A 15,693-nucleotide genomic window follows, 5' to 3' on the forward strand; every position below is an offset into this window, starting at 1 on the left:
GCCGAATTGTGAATTCACTTTTATACAACTTGTGCGCAGTTTAAAAAAAAAAATAAAGTTTGATTTAAATAAAAAATTCAGCTTCAAAAATTTGTCTACAAGAAAAGTAAAAAAAATTGTCTTGAAATTACTCTGAATTTTTTTCAATTTGTGCAATTAAAAAAACAAAGTTTAAAAGAAAACGTTTTGGTCATCATCGAAATTTAAAGATATTTGACTTATTTTCTGTTTTATTTTTGGGTAAAGTACCCAAAATCTCATTTGTGCCCAACCAACTTTTTATTAAAAAGTACCAAATCTCCAGCAAACAATGATTTTAAAGGATTTTTAGAGCAAGCGCTATTGCAAATGCAATTATTTTTATAGTACACTTTGTAATCCTAAAATAATACCTACACTAGCTGAAAGTGAGAATCTAATAGTAAAAATTTTGGGTGCGTGCACCTCTAGCAGTCTACCAGACCCGGTCGATCATACTGTTGTCTTGGGGCTTCTGGTTCATAGTGGTCAATTGTTGGTGATAGTTGCGCATCTGGTTGCTACGGCGGGGCTGCGCCAGATACTCGAACATGCTCTGCAGATGCTGTGACAACATCTTGCTCAAGTCACTTGGCATGGGATCCGTCCAAAAGAAGTCGTGGTTAAGGGCAGTGTCCGCATCAATGCGTTTCTTTGGGTCAAGGGTCAGTAACTTGTCTAGCAAATCACAACCGGTGGGATCCTTGACATATGGACGCAGGCGCTCCTTGACGCGACGCTTCTGGTTCTTTGGCAGCTCAATGGATTTGTAAAGCTCCAGCTCCTCCACGCCGGGCCACACGTCAGGTGTAAAGGAGCCGCACAGCTGAGAGATGAAGGTCAGCTGCTGCTGCTCCGTGTTGCCCTGCATGATGGGCGAGCGGGTCCACATTTCGGCCATGATGCACCCGGCGCCCCACATGTCCACGGGCGGACCGTAGTTGCGGTCGCCCAGAAGCAGCTCTGGCGGGCGGTACCACAAGGTCACCACACGATTGGTATAGCGATTCTTACTCTCATTCTTTGGAATGCTAAAAGCGCGGGCCAAACCGAAGTCCGCCAGCTTTAGAATGCCATGCTTGGTAATCAGCACATTGGCAGCCTTCATGTCACGATGCAGGATCTACGAACCGAAATAATAAAATATATAGTTAAATAGTACCAAACATTTTCTTTATATTATCACTCACCTTGTTGCTGTGGATATAGTACAAGCCATTAAGCAGCTGCTGCATAACCTTTTTGATCTCACCCAGACTGAACTTCACATTCATATTGGATAGAAGGCCAGCCAAATCGTGCTCGCAGAAATCGAAGACCAAATAAAAGGTGGATCTGTAACCATTCGTGGCAGTGGCCTTAGTGCGGCAGATCTCGATCAGATTCACCACGTTCTCATGCTTTAGCAGCTGCAAGATGCGGATCTCTCGCAGTGCCGTGATGGGGAACTAGGAAAGCATACATAAGTTATAAACTGATCTTCCTATATATGGGTTTACACGCACGCCTTCCTTTTCGTTGTCCATCAGCACCTTCTTCATGGCCACAAACTTCTTGTTGCCCTTCTTCTCCCGAGCCTTGAAAACCTCCCTGCAAACAGAGTTGGGTTTAGGTGTGCAAAGCAACATAAGCTTACTTTAAGGACTTACCCGAACGTGCCCTGACCAATTTTGGCCACCTTCTCGTATTTGTTGCTCTCGTCGCAGTATGGGAAGTCATAGTCTTCGATGTACTTCTGTTTTTCCATCAGGGACATGGTGCGCGAGGAGCTGGAACCGGATGGCGTCGATGCCGACGGCTGCTGGAGCATGTGGGACATGTGCGCCATGGTTAAAAATGCCTCTATAATCACGAATTTCGCAATTCCAGATCCGAAACAAGCCGACAGACAGACGAAAAGAAATCAGCAACAATTGGTGTTGCTACAGCTGTTCATGAAAAAAATCTGTGTGCAAACACTGTTGCTGCATATCGATAACGCAATCGATAGTTTCGCTAAACAGCTGTGCACTTTACGGTGTTGGTGTACACTGGCCAAATGATATAACCTAGCTTCAATTTGATCACAAAGTAAAACCAAATTTAATGAATAAACTATTGAACATAGCGCAGGCTGTGCCGCGCCAGTTTGTCCGTGAATATGCCTTCAAGTCGGATCTGAAAATCAAATGGGTGCGTCCGGAGAAGATCGCGTGCTATAAGCCGGAAAAGAGTGGCGATCTCGGCAAACTGCCTCCGCTGAAACCCGATGAGTTGCTGCTGGACTTCAAGGATTGCAAGGCGCTGGAAAAGTAAGAGCCTGAAATTCAAAATCTGATTTTATTAATATTATTTCATACATGTACTATATAGTGCCGATGAGTCAGTTAAGTCGCAATACAAGCTGAGCAACAATGCCAGTTATTTGACAACACAGTTTTACCGTGATGAGATGGTGAAGGAGGTGCAAAGGCATGCCCAGGATTACGGGTCTATGGAGGCCAAGTGTAAGTTCTGATTTAATTTGCAAATACTTAATTTTTATCGTTTATTAATCTCCCATTTAGTGGGCAAAATGACCGCTATTATTCGCCGCTACCAGGTGCATATGGATGCGCATCCGCGCGACAAGATGATCAAAGTGCGACTCAAGGAGCTTATCGAAAAGCGCAAGAAGTTCCTTAAATACCTGAGACGCTGGGACTATCCACGCTTCGAGTGGATTCTCGAGAAACTCGAACTGGTGTACAAGCCACCGCCCACACATTTCCACTGGATAACCCGCAAGGAATCGCTGCAAAAGCTGACCGACACCTACTGCGAGAACCTCAAGGAAGAGCGGTTGGAGGCCTATCACAAGCAACTGCAGGCCCAGCAAATTCCCTTCCTCGAGGAAGCTATCAAGAAGATGCAGTTCGTGCGGCAGGAGCAGATATCCTGCGATGTACCAGTGACCGTGACCGAAGAACAGATCGCCGACTCGAAAAGGCAGCTGGCCCAGCTCAAAGAGCTGCAGCAGGCGGAGGCAGCCGCCAGTAGCCAGAAACAAAACGAGGATAGCTTCAATTAGGCCCGATTCTTTAATGTTACGGTGTCTTACAATAAATGTAAATGCTGATGTTCTTAAATGATACGTTTTATTATACTTTTAGAGTAGACTGGACATCCGTAATGTCATGATCGAGAGCAGCGCAGACTGGCAAATAAATAAGCAGGCAAGGATGATTGCCTTTCAGAAATGTGTGAAAAAGATGGGAACAGAGAGAAGATCTTAAAGGGTAGGGATTGCAGCTAACGCCGGCCAGGTGAACCAGATTTTCGCTTGCCGCCGCTGCTGGAACTACTCGAGCTGCTCGACGACGAGCTTGAGCTGGAGCTGGACGAACTGGACGACGAAGAGGAGGACACGGATGATGTGGAGTCGCGAGAGTTACGCTTGCGCTCCTTGTCGCCATTACCCGTGGAGTCCTTGCTTTTGACATCCGTGGAAGTGACCTCCTCGTCGCCCCAAAGATCGTACTTGGACAGATCTCCGTCGTCCCCCTCTTCGTCATCCTCGTCGTCTTCTTCGTCGTTCCGCTGCTCATCCCGACTTGACCTCCTGGCCCGCTTGGAGTCCTCTCGATGCTCGTCGTGCTTCCGTTTTTTACGCCGTCCAAACTCATCATATTCGCTGTCCGAATCCTGACGATCCTTGTATTCCACCACGCCGCGATCGTTGTAACCACCGCCGAAGCCTGCAAAAGGTGTTGTTAAGGGGGTTTGGGAGAGGTTTTAGCTGCTCCGGACTCACCAGTCCGCTCCTCCACGTCCGAAAACTTGGGAGCGTTGCACATGTTGCAGGTCTGGCGACGAGCCCAGTTCACATTGGCGCACTTACTGCACTGCCAATCCTCGGCGCTAAACAAACCTCGCGACTTGTCTGCCGCCGCCTTTCCAATCTCCGTGCCCAGCTTCTTCTTGCTGGAACTGCTGCTACTGCTGCTGCTCCCGTTGCCTCGATCCCGCTCTCGATCCCTATCACGCTCCGGCTTTTCACTGCTTTCGCGGTCGCGGTCGCATTTGTTGCACTGCAAACGGCGGGCGAAATTCAGATGGCGACAGCTGCAAAATCGTGGGAAAGGTGAGATTCGCAGGAATCCTCGACCGGTTCGGCTGATTCGCCGGGTGGCGGCTGTCCCTGCATCTTTACGCGCACTCACTCGTAATCTGGGCAAATCCAATCGCCAGGCGAAGCGACGCTTCCTCCGCCGCTGCTTCCTGCGCCCCCAGCTGCCACCCCCCGTTTGAACTGGACATGCTGGGCGCTGGCTGGGACCTCTGCTAAAGGATATTGCTACTGGGCGTCCAAGTAATCCTCCACAGGTCTCCGGAGCAGCATCTAACCGAGATTTTTCTTTACCAATATTCTGTATACGATACGAATTAGGGCTGTCAAAACATCGATTGCACAATCGATAGTCTGGCTTTGGCCGGCCATGGTAATCGATTGTTGTTGGCCCGTCAAATGGAAGTCAATTTTCATTTACGGTATTCTTTATATATATTTTGTTTTTAATTGGGTGAATCGATACATTTTGTTTTTATAAATGGAAATATCTTTAAATAGGAAATAGTTAATGTTATTTTTCTAGTAATAGTTTCGATTATAACATAATGTTTGGTAGAAGTAGTATATTATGTTCGAATATTCTCAGTGCTAGCACCCAACACTGAGTAAAAATATAGTGATGAATACCAAAACAATAAACAAACCATTCCCCAAAAATTTGGAACACGAAACTCATCTTTTAAATAATAATACTACAAATTTTGACAAGCACTTGTAGCTGCAGTGCATAGCTTTAGAAAAAAAAACGACTTAATTTTAGAATTGAGCAAAAAAAATGTTCAAATCTGTATTTACAAACAATTCCATATAATCATTTATATAAAGCATTTCTACAATATTTATCTTTTGAATTTCTCAAATTCAATGTTAGTAGACATTGGATTATATTTTCGAAATAAGAAATAAGTTAGATCCAAAACATATTAGGAGTAAGACCTTTTTGAACAAATCTAATTGGAAAACACATGGGTTACTACAAAAATACTTTTGTCAATATAAGCGCATCATTGATTTATGGAATCCAAATCCAGAATTAGTATCCGTTTTTAATTGTCACTTGCTACAGTTATATACTCCTTCCGTCCCCATACAATCAACCACAAGAACTTGTATACTTTTAGAGTTTTATTTCCTTAGTTTACAAACAAAAGCCGCTCCAAAAGTAAACACTGATTTTGTTTTGTCGTTTGTTGGATGGTTGATAAAAAGAATCTTACTAACACATAACCAGCAGCTTTTGGGAATAGTCGGGATACCATACCCACAGACATCCTTTCATTCAGGCTTACTTCTTGCCAGTGCCGATCTTGGCCTTGGCAGTGCCGCGCACCTTCTTCATCCTGTTGCGGCGCTCCTTGCGCTGCTTGCGAGTCTGCTTCTTCTGCTCGAAGAGACCGTGACGGGCCAGGCGGTACTTGGGCTCGAACTTCTTGGCGTTGTCGAGGGTGTCGTAGATGAGGGCGAAACCCGTGGAGCGGCCGCCACCGAAGTTGGTGCGGAATCCGAAGGCGAAGACCACATCGGGGGTGACCTTGTACATAGCGGCCAGCTTCTCGCGGATCTCGGTCTTGTTCACCGACGACAATCCCGGGTGCAGGACATCGCAGACCATCTGTTTCCTGGCGAGCAGGCGGTTGGTCATGAACTTGCGGGTGCGGATGGTGGCGGTTGTACCAGACATTCTGACGGAGCTGCAATAAAATTAGTCAGGGATTAGATTAAATCTCGTTTTTACACATAATCCTCGCCACTCCGGATTGTTGTTGTCGCCTCCGAGGGAATCAACATAACCTCACAGGCGGTTGGTGCTTCAGGTCTCCACGTGTGACACGATTGTGGGTTTCTGCGACTCCCACGAACGCGACCTTCAATCACAGGTCTGCATGCACTTGACCGACAGTCTTTTCCTGCATTTTAAACTAGTTTTGGGGGCTAATTACCTTTTAAAACACTTGAAAAGGTTTTAAACACGTCGTTTTGCGAACGCGATTCTTGAGAAAGGAAGATGGCCGTCAGAGTGACCGTGAGTTCACATACTAAATTATACCAAATACTAAATAAATATACCAGAAAAGTAAAAAAACACCAGCGGTGTAAAACCTTGACAAGGCCTTAGCGATGACTAAAACCGATTAAGATAACATTCATAAATAACTATGTTGATTAACTATTCATTTTTCTCTTAAACGATTTTATTAAAAGTCGTACAAGTTAGAAAAATGATATCATAATAATAAAAAAAATTGGCTATTTTCCTACCATGTCATTAAATAGGACTGCTGTTAACGCAGACTTAATCTGTATCTACTGTTAGTTAACAGCAATGTGACGAATTTTACTATACTAACAGCAGTGCGTTGGCGCGAAATTTGAATGGATTCTGCAAAACAATACCCGTATTTGAAGAACTGCATCCATTTCTGAATAGCTTAAATTAAGAAATTATAAATTTATCAAAGTGTAATTTAAGTGTAGCTGGTGGCATGCTTTAGTTTTTTCTTGGTTTAGCGAATTGAAATGTACATAAGTAAACCCATTTTGACATCGAATATCAAAAAAATCTTTTTGCTGATTCAGCTTCACCTTCATTGAAGTATTTGCGAATGTTAAAACTGCTTAAGATGCACTTTATTTCCATAAACAAAACTTAATTTACTTTGGTCAACTTGGAGTTATTTTTCTTATTCCAAACGTAAAAGCCACCATAACTCAGGGCCGCCAGCAAGGCCACAACAAGAGTGGCAATTCCAGCGTAGAACACGAACAGGTCGAAAAGGTGCAAATGGCAGGAGGAGATGCCTATGCCTCGGGTCCTTACAGCTGCGCCTCCCTTGTGCCGCGCCACGTAGTTCACCCAGAAGAGAGCGTTGGCCAAAGCACCTTGAGGTCGATCCCTGAACTCCAGCGACACATCCCGGATGGTCAACTGGAAGTGTGGCTCCATAAGCAGCCTATTCACTGCCCAGTTAAGCGAGCTAGTCGTCACATTACCCTCTTCCAGCTGCAGACCCACTCCCAACTGCACGGCTAGCTCCACATTGCGCCTTTCGTGCTGGAAGAGGGGCAATCCCAGAATGGGCACATTACGCACAATGCCCTCCTGGAGGTTCAGAAGGTCTCCATTGGTTAGGAAGACCTTCACCCTCGGATGCGCCAGTATGTCAATCTGCGGCACCGCATGTTGGATCATCACATTTTTGGGCAAACCATCTAGGGTCTTGACATCGTGACAGGTCCAGATGACGCTCTCTTTTCTGACAGAGAAAAAGCCGAATAGGGCCTCTAGCTTTTCCTTGGGTAACTGGCCACAAGGCTGCTCATTTCCCAGCTGGACGTAAATGACTCCAGGTCGCGCCTCCTCCAAAAAGCGCTTCACATTCCAGGGCAGCTCCTTGGGACCCCGGATATGCAGACCACCGGCGGGAACGATCTGTTGGATACTCACTCGGGGGGTCATCAAGGGCACATGACTGTTCAGCAGCAGCACGGATAGCTGGCTGGCCTGCAATTCGGGTATCGACTGTTGCAGCTTAAAGTACTTGGCCACCAGCAGCTCCTGACCACTGTAGTGGTCCTTGATGAACCGCTTCCTGCGACCAATGCACTCCCGGATGTTGCTCAGCCGCTCGGAAAATCCCAACTGAGGCAGATCCCGCTCCAAATCAATGGGAGAACAGGCCGCCGGCACCAGTGCCTCCTGCACTGCATCCATGTAGTTGCCAAAATCTGTGGAAATTATCCCTATGACAGGACGCTGGTGGAGAGCTCCCAGTGCCAACAGAGCCTCCGTGTAGAAGTAGTCCACTAGGATCACATCAAAATCGAATTCAAGGTAGGACATCTTTAACAGTTTCTGGATGGGTTCCTGAGCGAGGAAGTGGTCCAGTGCACGGGCTCCAACGTCGGCCAACGACTGGCGGAGATTTTCAACGGGCAGGCGACCAAGATCAGCGAGGTTTCCCTTGGGTGCCGCCTGTTTTTGCACTGTTTTGAGAGAAAACTGTAGTAATTTTCCGGCAATCTTCTTTATGAGTATTTTAAGAGTACTTACACTCGCTCCAGAAGGGATATTCCGCTATCACCGTTTCCGTGACATTATCCAGAGTTTCCCCCAAGCCATGTCCCGTATAGACTTCAACCTGTTGTAAGTAACTTTCTGATGATATCCACCGAGTTAAATAGGTATTAGTACTTACTGTATGCTGTCGGATGGCCAATTCCGTCACCAGGGTTCTCATTACCGCAAAGTGACCCTCGTTGGCATGGGGAAACAGTACTAGGATCTTTGCTCCCTGAGAAATCTGAACCAAAACTAGACCAAAAAGAGCCAGAAAGATCCATCGATTGTTATGAGATTCCTGTGAAATAAAATTCAAAACAATTTAGGTCATAATCGAAAGTACACATCATCGAATTAAAGATTCTCTGTCGCCCTTTGCCTTATCATTTTGTCAGTTGCCAGGCTAAATAGATAACTCTGACTGAACTTGTTGCATCCGTTTACCAACCATATTTAGAATTTAAACAATGGCATCTGCGATTAAAATTAAGTTCCGGCCGTATTTCTATTTCCTTCGCCTGGTAAACTCTTCCGGTTCCAGTGAGTAAACGAATCAGACTGAACTAAATTCTCCTTGCGCCTTGACTCCCCACAAAAACAAAGCACTCAACTGATTGCTCTCGGGAATATAATCTTAGAAATACGTCCAGAACTTCTGTGGTCACTGGAACATGTGTGGCACATGAGATTGCCACCGGACCCCAATACATATGCCTTGTATATAGATTATATTGCTTTCATTAATGTATACAGAGCGATTGTGGGGCTGAAAAGGGGTACAATTGCACCGGCACATATGTATACAATCCCCCCAGTTGAGCGATATGAGATCGTCTCTTGAGTTTATTGTTTCCCTACTTCTTTAAAAAAGAGTGGGGAACGTATGTAGATCTTTCGATTTGTTCACATATGCATAATTGCACGACTTTCTTATGTTTGAGTGCATTTGCTAATTGTGAAACTTGCAAAGTCATCATTGTCTGACACAAGTTCTAAATATACTTTCTTTTAGTTTCAGTTACTAATGAGCTGATTTGGTGTTTTGATAGGGTTGTTCGTCAAAAGATTTGTCTAACCTGTGACTAAATTCAAATCGAAACTACAAGAATTGTGACTTAATTTTTAATTAATTTAAAAATCGGCAAAATTAAAAAGTATATCATGTTTATTTAAGTCTGTGTTGTTCTTCAAGTGTTAGCTGTTTTCGGGGACTAAATCCTAAACAAAACTTTACAAGAGCTAAATCTTTGATTATTTAAGATACTTTAAAGTTTTAGAAAACTTAGAACGACTTAATTTTAGATTTCTCTGAAGTATAAGAAAGTTTGAAGAAATTGTAGAAAAACAACACCTTACTTACACCAACAAATATCTGTATTCTATTTAAATTCGAATCATAAAAATAAATTGGAATTAAAACGGTCTTTATAAATACAGCGACCCAATTAATGCTGCAAAATCGCTCCCAGACGCTCCTCCAGAATCAGCCTTGCACCTGTTCTGTCAATCATATCCAATTGGTTCCCAGCCCAAACAAACTGAATAAATAAAAATATTCGGCTGTGTGCTCTTTAAATTGCCGCAAGTGTGCAAATCAGAAAAATGTGACAAACTGAACGTTGTTTATCAACAACAAAAGGCACAACATGGCAAATCTAAATCGAGAACAGGCAGCAAAGGCAAACAAATTGGCGAAGAGGCAAAAACCGGTTGCCGCTAAGGGAAGTCGCTAAAAGAAAGCGATGGAAGGGGTTCCAAAACCGGTTCATTGAACCTGAACACCACCGACCCATTATGGTATAGACACACAACAGAGTTGAAAAGAACGATTCCATCTCCTGTATCACAAACAATGTTCTTTATTTATGCCATTTCTTTTTTAGTTGAGCAGAGCTACTTGCTTACGGAACAGAATGTAAATAAACATGGCGAATGCAAATGGTAAATGCAAATGTCTGGAAAAATCGATTATGCTTTTATGCTTAAATCAAATCGGTTATGTTTGCTGATGGATGATAAGGATCCGTACAAAGAGGCTGTCTCCAAACCAGTTTAATCGGTGGCATCGGCCTTGGCCACGGAGAAGGCCTCCGGGACGGGGATGCTGCCGCTGTTGGCGATGACCACATCCTTGACGGGACGATCGCGGGCATCGGTGGCCGAGTTCTCGATCTGGCGCACCACATTCATGCCCGACAGGATCTTGCCGAAGACGACGTGGCGTCCGTCCAGCCAGCTGGTCTGCTTGGTGGTGATGAAGAACTGGGAGCCGTTGGTGTCCTTGCCAGCGTTGGCCATGCTCAGCCAGCCGGCGCCGTAGTGCTTCAGCTTGAAGTTCTCATCCTCGAAGCGCTCTCCGAAGATGGAGCGTCCTCCAGTGCCGTCTCCCTTGGTGAAGTCACCGCCCTGGATCATGAAGTCCTTGATGATGCGGTGGAACTTGCTGCCCTTGTAGCTGCATGGAAAACATAAATATTTGATTGTCAGTAAGATGATTTAAGACCAGATACCGGCATTTAACAAAATATTATTTTAATTTGTTGTTGAAATATCATAAATATATAAATTAGATAAATTCTTTGCAAAGCGGTGTAATTTGAGCCCGGAATTTAGTAGCCAAAGGCCATCTGATGTGAATAAATGGGGAATTAAGCACATATCCAAATGTATATCCTTTTAAGCAAGGTTTTCTGATGTTTGGGGGATTACGAAGACTAGAGAGTGGTCTTTGTTAACCCATTAGTCTTAACTATTCCCGAGATTCGCTTTGTCAGCGGATGATTGGTCGCTTTAACGCCACGTAATTGCTTCAATCTGAGAGCCCCGCTATAACCTATAAACGGTATAGCTGTGCTGGTGTGCGAGTGCCGCTAATCGGCGGCATCTTTTGGGAGCGTAGCGGTACCAGGTACCCTCCAACCCCCCGGTACTCACCCTTCGCCCTCGGGCTTCTGCGCCAGCTCCCGGAAGTTCTCCACCGTCTTCGGAACGGTCTTGCCGAACAGGCCGATTTCGATGCGACCTGCGGGCTCACCGCCAATGGTGATGTCAAAGAAAACCTACGCAAACAGAATTGGTTTATTATTAACAATCATCTCACTTGATTTATTGCCAAGCGTGTGTGTGTGTGTGTGAGAGGGAGATAGTGTTTAAGTATACAAAATACTGGGAAAGGACGAAAACAAAGGAGCACCTACCTTCTCAGTCACTTTGGGCCCTTTGCTGTCATCGGCAACGACGATTCCGGCCACCAGGGCCACCACGCACACGGATAAAAACAACTTCATGGTTCCAGAAATTCCCAGCGATTGAATTAATTTCTGTTGTAGAGCTGCCGACCAGGAAATGTGACCAGTTGGCGGCGTGGGTGCCACAAATGCCTGTCTCTTTGAGATTTCTGATTGACTTCGTTTTGGTCACACTCTTCCGGCGGGAAATATGAAATTTAGCGATGGCTCAAACCAGTTAATTACCATAACAACAAAAAGGAAAGAAGAGAATGTTAAGTTTAATATACTTTTGCAGTATACAAATAATGTATAAGTCAATACACTTAAATAAGAATTGGAATTTATAAATTTCTTAAATACTGTACTCATTTAATACGATACATAAGCTTTAATTCTAAGCGTACATGTTTAACCGCAATGGTTATGTTAATTTTTTTAATTTTTCGATAATTTCTATGGCAGCTTTATGGTATAATGGTTCGATCCGTCCGGTTTTAATTTAAATAACAAAAGGAAAACTTTTGACAAAGTTTAATCAAGAAAACATGTTAGAAATGGTTGAACGGACTAGGCTGATGATGCTATTCAAGAATATACTTGTATATTGCAAACTTTTGACTGAAATTTTAATACCCTCTGCACGGGTGTAAGAAATATCCTTTTTATACCCTTGCAGAGGGTATTATAATTTTGGTCAAAAGTGTGCAACGCAGTGAAGGAGACATCTCCGACCCTATAAAGTATATATGTTCTTGATCAGGATCACCTCCTGAGTTGATATAGCCATGTCCGTCTGTCCGTCTGTCTGTTTCTACGCAAACTAGTCTCTCAGTTTTAAAGCTATCGAGTTGAAACTTTGCACACACCCTTCTTTCCTTTGCACGCAGTATATATGTCGGAACGGCCGGAATCGGCCGACTATATCCTATAGCTGCCATATAACTGATTGATCGGAAATGCCATAAATTTGGTGTTTGTTAAGTTAGGAAGTTAGGATTTTCTATGGGTTTTATTGTTGGCCAATCGAACCCACCTACCAAATTTCATAAGGATCGGCCGACTATATCCTATAGCTGCCATTTAACTGAACGATTGGAAATGCCATAACTTTTGTTTGGATTTTTTATGAGTATTAAGAATGCATCATATGAATAATTTTGGAGAATATAATTTACAGAGTATTCTGCAAGGGTATATCAACTTCCGCCCGAAGTTAGCTTTCCTTTCTTGTTTCGGTTCATTTATTATGAAAGCACAAAGTTTTAGGAATAGCTGAAGTATCATAAAGCAAACAGTATTTTGATTTTTATAATATTTATTAAATAAACACACCAATCAGTAAAAACAATGGAAACTACGACTGGTTAGTTGATTTTAACGATATTTATATTTATATTAATATTTATATTTATTACAAATTTAATGGAAGCATTTTCTACAAAATGGGGTCATTACAATTTCTTGAATGGTTATAGCCTGAATCCAATTCAACGCAAGTGCTATCTGAACAAGGCTCGGGGACAGAAAGTTGACTGCAAATGATGATTGTTCATCGTTCTCAATGCAGTAATACTTCGAACACAACCTTTGATAAGTATGGGCCATTTAGTAAAGGAATATTAAAATTTAACTAACTTTTTCCTTGCAACGATATTTTGCCAAACAAGTAAGGAACAAACAGTACTATAATGTGTCTCAATTGTCCGCTGCTCACAACCCTTACAAAACACTTAAATATCTAGACTGTTGGATTGCGATTTTATAACCTTATTAAACGAGTGTTAACAAGAGCATTTAAATATATGTATTACTCAACTTTATTTTAATATAATTACATGATGATATGGTGGTATATTTCTCAGCAATCTGTCTCGCTATTCGATTCGATACTCTGTTAGTTGAAGCTTTAATCAATAACGCTATAATAAGTAAGCCCGTACAGATGATAGTTTACTGATTTAAGGATATTAATTTGTCATTAATATAGATAAAAGGATCATTCAGGAGTACTCTATTAAGGAAATTTATAAGGATGAGTTGTTTGTTTAAATTTCCTCTAAAGATGGCAGCACCTATTATGTGGAAGTGCTCTTGGTAATTGTATTTTAATACAATTAAATGTTTTTTGAAAACCAAGTCTCGACTGACTATAGTCGACATTGTCTACTTGTGTGGAGTAGCTGTTGTGGGTATCAGACAAGATGAGATGTATTTTTATGGTACTTATTTTCGGAATTTTTTGGCAAAAAAGTCTTGCAAGACTCTTGGTAAGTATCTACCATTAAGGAATTCATATCTATTGATAAATAATTTCAGAATGCCAATGCGGAGCCACCTCTACCTATTGACTTTGGAAGTTTGGAAAATAAAATTAATCAATGGAAAGTAGGCAGGGTGGAAAGCTCAGAAAACGAGGACAATATGTTTGAGATGATCACTTTCGACCCTCAAATTCCTAATAATGTGGAAGGAGATTCCGATGCTTTCTTAGAGGATGTCATCCTTTTAGATTCTGACTATGATATCTCAGAAATCGATTCTGATGATTCCGCTGATTTTAACTTCTATGATGATTTTCCTTTGAACGTCCCCGAAATCTAGTGTAAGAAAATAGCAACCTCAATTTTTGACGAAAAAATCATTTCGCCGCTGGTTTTTTCGTCAAAAAACCTCCAAGTAAATATGAAAAATCCTGAAATGCGGACTGATGAATATTTCAATTTGCTAGAGAGTTTCTCTTATGTAGGATGCTAAAAACAAACCAATTCTTGGAGAAAAATAAAAATACTCTATTTGGTGAGATATTGATCTAAAAATCCCCTCACCTTAATGAGAAAACAATGGAATCTAGCACAAAAATTAGAAAAAAAAATCATCATAAAACTTATTGACTCATTTATTTTAAATATGACAATTCTGTAAAGAGGGGTTACAACAGAATTTAGTTGTTTAACAAAAATTTGTAGTACTGAATTACTTATGTAAAATTGAGAAGAACCAAAAGTTGTGTTGGTTTCTGGCCAATTAGATATGAGATCAAATAAACGATAGCTTCATTAGTTTAAAAATGCGAAATGTTATTCAATAAAATGAAAGCTATTGGGTTGACATAATTGACATTTAAACTGAGTTAGAATTTATATCAGAAACTACCGGGAAGAGGGCTCCAACTTCCTAGTGGTATATTGTCGAGCGCAATAATCTTCCCAAGACGATCAATAACGAAGATTGTATAGCATTGAGCTCAAGAATGGATTGCTTTCAGGAAAACTATTATATTTGCGAGGTCAGTATAAGCAATAAACGCAAAACACGTAAACTAATAGAAAATCTAACATCTGACTTCTTTTACTCAGCTTTGTGATTATACGTAAGGTATATTTATACACTTTTAAAATATATTTATGAAAGATACAGTAGTTACAAAAAATATAAATGATATTCCGATTTAAGAGTCAGCTCCTTCAGTTTTAGAAAATGAATTCGATCCTTGAGGATCTTTTTAATTAGTCAAACCAACGCTAATATGTTGGTAGCTGTGGCTAGAGCTTTGTATAAAGCTTTAGCGCAGTGAATATAGAAATGAATTGATCATTGGTGTACTGCTATTTGTGTTCGAGATTTGTCCAGTTCCTTGGCCGCCTTCTCTGCCCTTTTCTTTTCTCTTTTGGCCAGCACTTTCTCCCTGGATTTCTGGGCTCTTTCGGCGCAATCCTTGGGCCGTGTTTTTAAGGTCATATCATCCACGGCCGCCTGTTTACGAGCTGATCTGGACAGACACCGTTCCATGCAGCTAATTGGCACAAATCTTCCAATAAAGCAGCCGCAGAGTGAACAATAGTGGTTAATGTCCTGGCGGCCAGGCCATTTTTTACTATAAAAAGAAGTAACGTAAGTTTTCATTTATAATACAGAAAAATCTTTGAAATCACAAACCAAAGTTTCGTGAAACCCAAAAATCTCTGTAGGCAGGTAACCACTTCCAATTGCACCACACTCGGTCCAGACTTTTCGCACGAAGGACAATATATCCAGGTGGAATCCTCTTTCAAGTAACCCACTGGTTGTTTGTAACTGACACTAATGGCCACAATCTGCGGCTCGTCTACGGTCATGATGTGAATTCTAGCGAGAACGATCGGTGACTGAATGCTTAATAAAATTAAAAGAGATCGCTAGGGGGAAAATCAGAATCAGCTCCCTCTCTTTAGCGATATTTCTCTCAGTGAGGCGTTGGTCTGGTAATTAAGTTAACGCATGGAAAACATATAAATCATTTATTACAAAATACCATC

The 15,693-nt window shown here is 42.2% G+C and overlaps 7 protein-coding genes across 7 annotated transcripts; 1 reads left to right on the forward strand and 6 right to left on the reverse strand.

The window, feature by feature from the left end:
- Positions 1 to 299: 299 nt before the first annotated feature.
- LOC108044671 (cyclin-dependent kinase 9) lies at positions 300 to 1,949 on the reverse strand. The gene is made up of 4 exons (XM_017123746.1): positions 1,668 to 1,949; positions 1,524 to 1,608; positions 1,209 to 1,466; positions 300 to 1,141 (listed from the first exon to the last, which is right to left on the reverse strand). The coding sequence occupies exons 1-4, from the start codon at positions 1,844 to 1,846 to the stop codon at positions 455 to 457; spliced, it is 1,209 nt and encodes a 402-aa protein (XP_016979235.1). The 5' UTR covers positions 1,847 to 1,949; the 3' UTR covers positions 300 to 454.
- Positions 1,950 to 2,021: 72 nt separating this feature from the next.
- Positions 2,022 to 3,125, forward strand: LOC108044673 (28S ribosomal protein S15, mitochondrial). Its single transcript, XM_017123748.1, has 3 exons — positions 2,022 to 2,309; positions 2,371 to 2,504; positions 2,565 to 3,125. The coding sequence occupies exons 1-3, from the start codon at positions 2,104 to 2,106 to the stop codon at positions 3,065 to 3,067; spliced, it is 843 nt and encodes a 280-aa protein (XP_016979237.1). The 5' UTR covers positions 2,022 to 2,103; the 3' UTR covers positions 3,068 to 3,125.
- On the reverse strand, positions 3,059 to 4,449 carry LOC108044672 (zinc finger Ran-binding domain-containing protein 2). The gene is given in 4 exon segments (XM_017123747.2): positions 3,059 to 3,734; positions 3,791 to 4,101; positions 4,200 to 4,275; positions 4,278 to 4,449. Coding segments are annotated over 4 exon segments (852 nt in total). The 5' UTR covers positions 4,297 to 4,449; the 3' UTR covers positions 3,059 to 3,288.
- Positions 4,450 to 5,215: 766 nt separating this feature from the next.
- LOC108044674 (40S ribosomal protein S24) lies at positions 5,216 to 6,136 on the reverse strand. Its single transcript, XM_017123749.1, has 2 exons — positions 6,049 to 6,136; positions 5,216 to 5,799 (listed from the first exon to the last, which is right to left on the reverse strand). Exon 2 carries the CDS (start codon positions 5,787 to 5,789, stop codon positions 5,394 to 5,396), a length of 396 nt encoding a protein of 131 aa, XP_016979238.1. The 5' UTR covers positions 5,790 to 5,799; positions 6,049 to 6,136; the 3' UTR covers positions 5,216 to 5,393.
- A 578-nt stretch (positions 6,137 to 6,714) lies between these two features.
- Positions 6,715 to 8,813, reverse strand: LOC108044678 (UDP-glycosyltransferase UGT5). Its single transcript, XM_017123752.2, has 4 exons — positions 8,617 to 8,813; positions 8,305 to 8,466; positions 8,160 to 8,247; positions 6,715 to 8,092 (listed from the first exon to the last, which is right to left on the reverse strand). The coding sequence occupies exons 1-4, from the start codon at positions 8,617 to 8,619 to the stop codon at positions 6,756 to 6,758; spliced, it is 1,590 nt and encodes a 529-aa protein (XP_016979241.2). The 5' UTR covers positions 8,620 to 8,813; the 3' UTR covers positions 6,715 to 6,755.
- Positions 8,814 to 10,004: 1,191 nt separating this feature from the next.
- On the reverse strand, positions 10,005 to 11,501 carry LOC108044677 (peptidyl-prolyl cis-trans isomerase 6). The gene is made up of 3 exons (XM_017123751.2): positions 11,366 to 11,501; positions 11,103 to 11,227; positions 10,005 to 10,623 (listed from the first exon to the last, which is right to left on the reverse strand). The coding sequence occupies exons 1-3, from the start codon at positions 11,453 to 11,455 to the stop codon at positions 10,221 to 10,223; spliced, it is 618 nt and encodes a 205-aa protein (XP_016979240.1). The 5' UTR covers positions 11,456 to 11,501; the 3' UTR covers positions 10,005 to 10,220.
- A 3,275-nt stretch (positions 11,502 to 14,776) lies between these two features.
- LOC108044669 lies at positions 14,777 to 15,528 on the reverse strand. The gene is made up of 2 exons (XM_017123744.2): positions 15,335 to 15,528; positions 14,777 to 15,272 (listed from the first exon to the last, which is right to left on the reverse strand). Exons 1-2 carry the CDS (start codon positions 15,511 to 15,513, stop codon positions 14,990 to 14,992), a joined length of 462 nt encoding a protein of 153 aa, XP_016979233.2. The 5' UTR covers positions 15,514 to 15,528; the 3' UTR covers positions 14,777 to 14,989.
- Positions 15,529 to 15,693: the final 165 nt, after the last annotated feature.

The sequence above is a fragment of the Drosophila rhopaloa genome, unplaced genomic scaffold (genome assembly GCF_018152115.1).
Source record: "Drosophila rhopaloa isolate 14029-0021.01 unplaced genomic scaffold, ASM1815211v1 contig_115, whole genome shotgun sequence".
Taxonomy (NCBI): domain Eukaryota; kingdom Metazoa; phylum Arthropoda; class Insecta; order Diptera; family Drosophilidae; genus Drosophila; species Drosophila rhopaloa.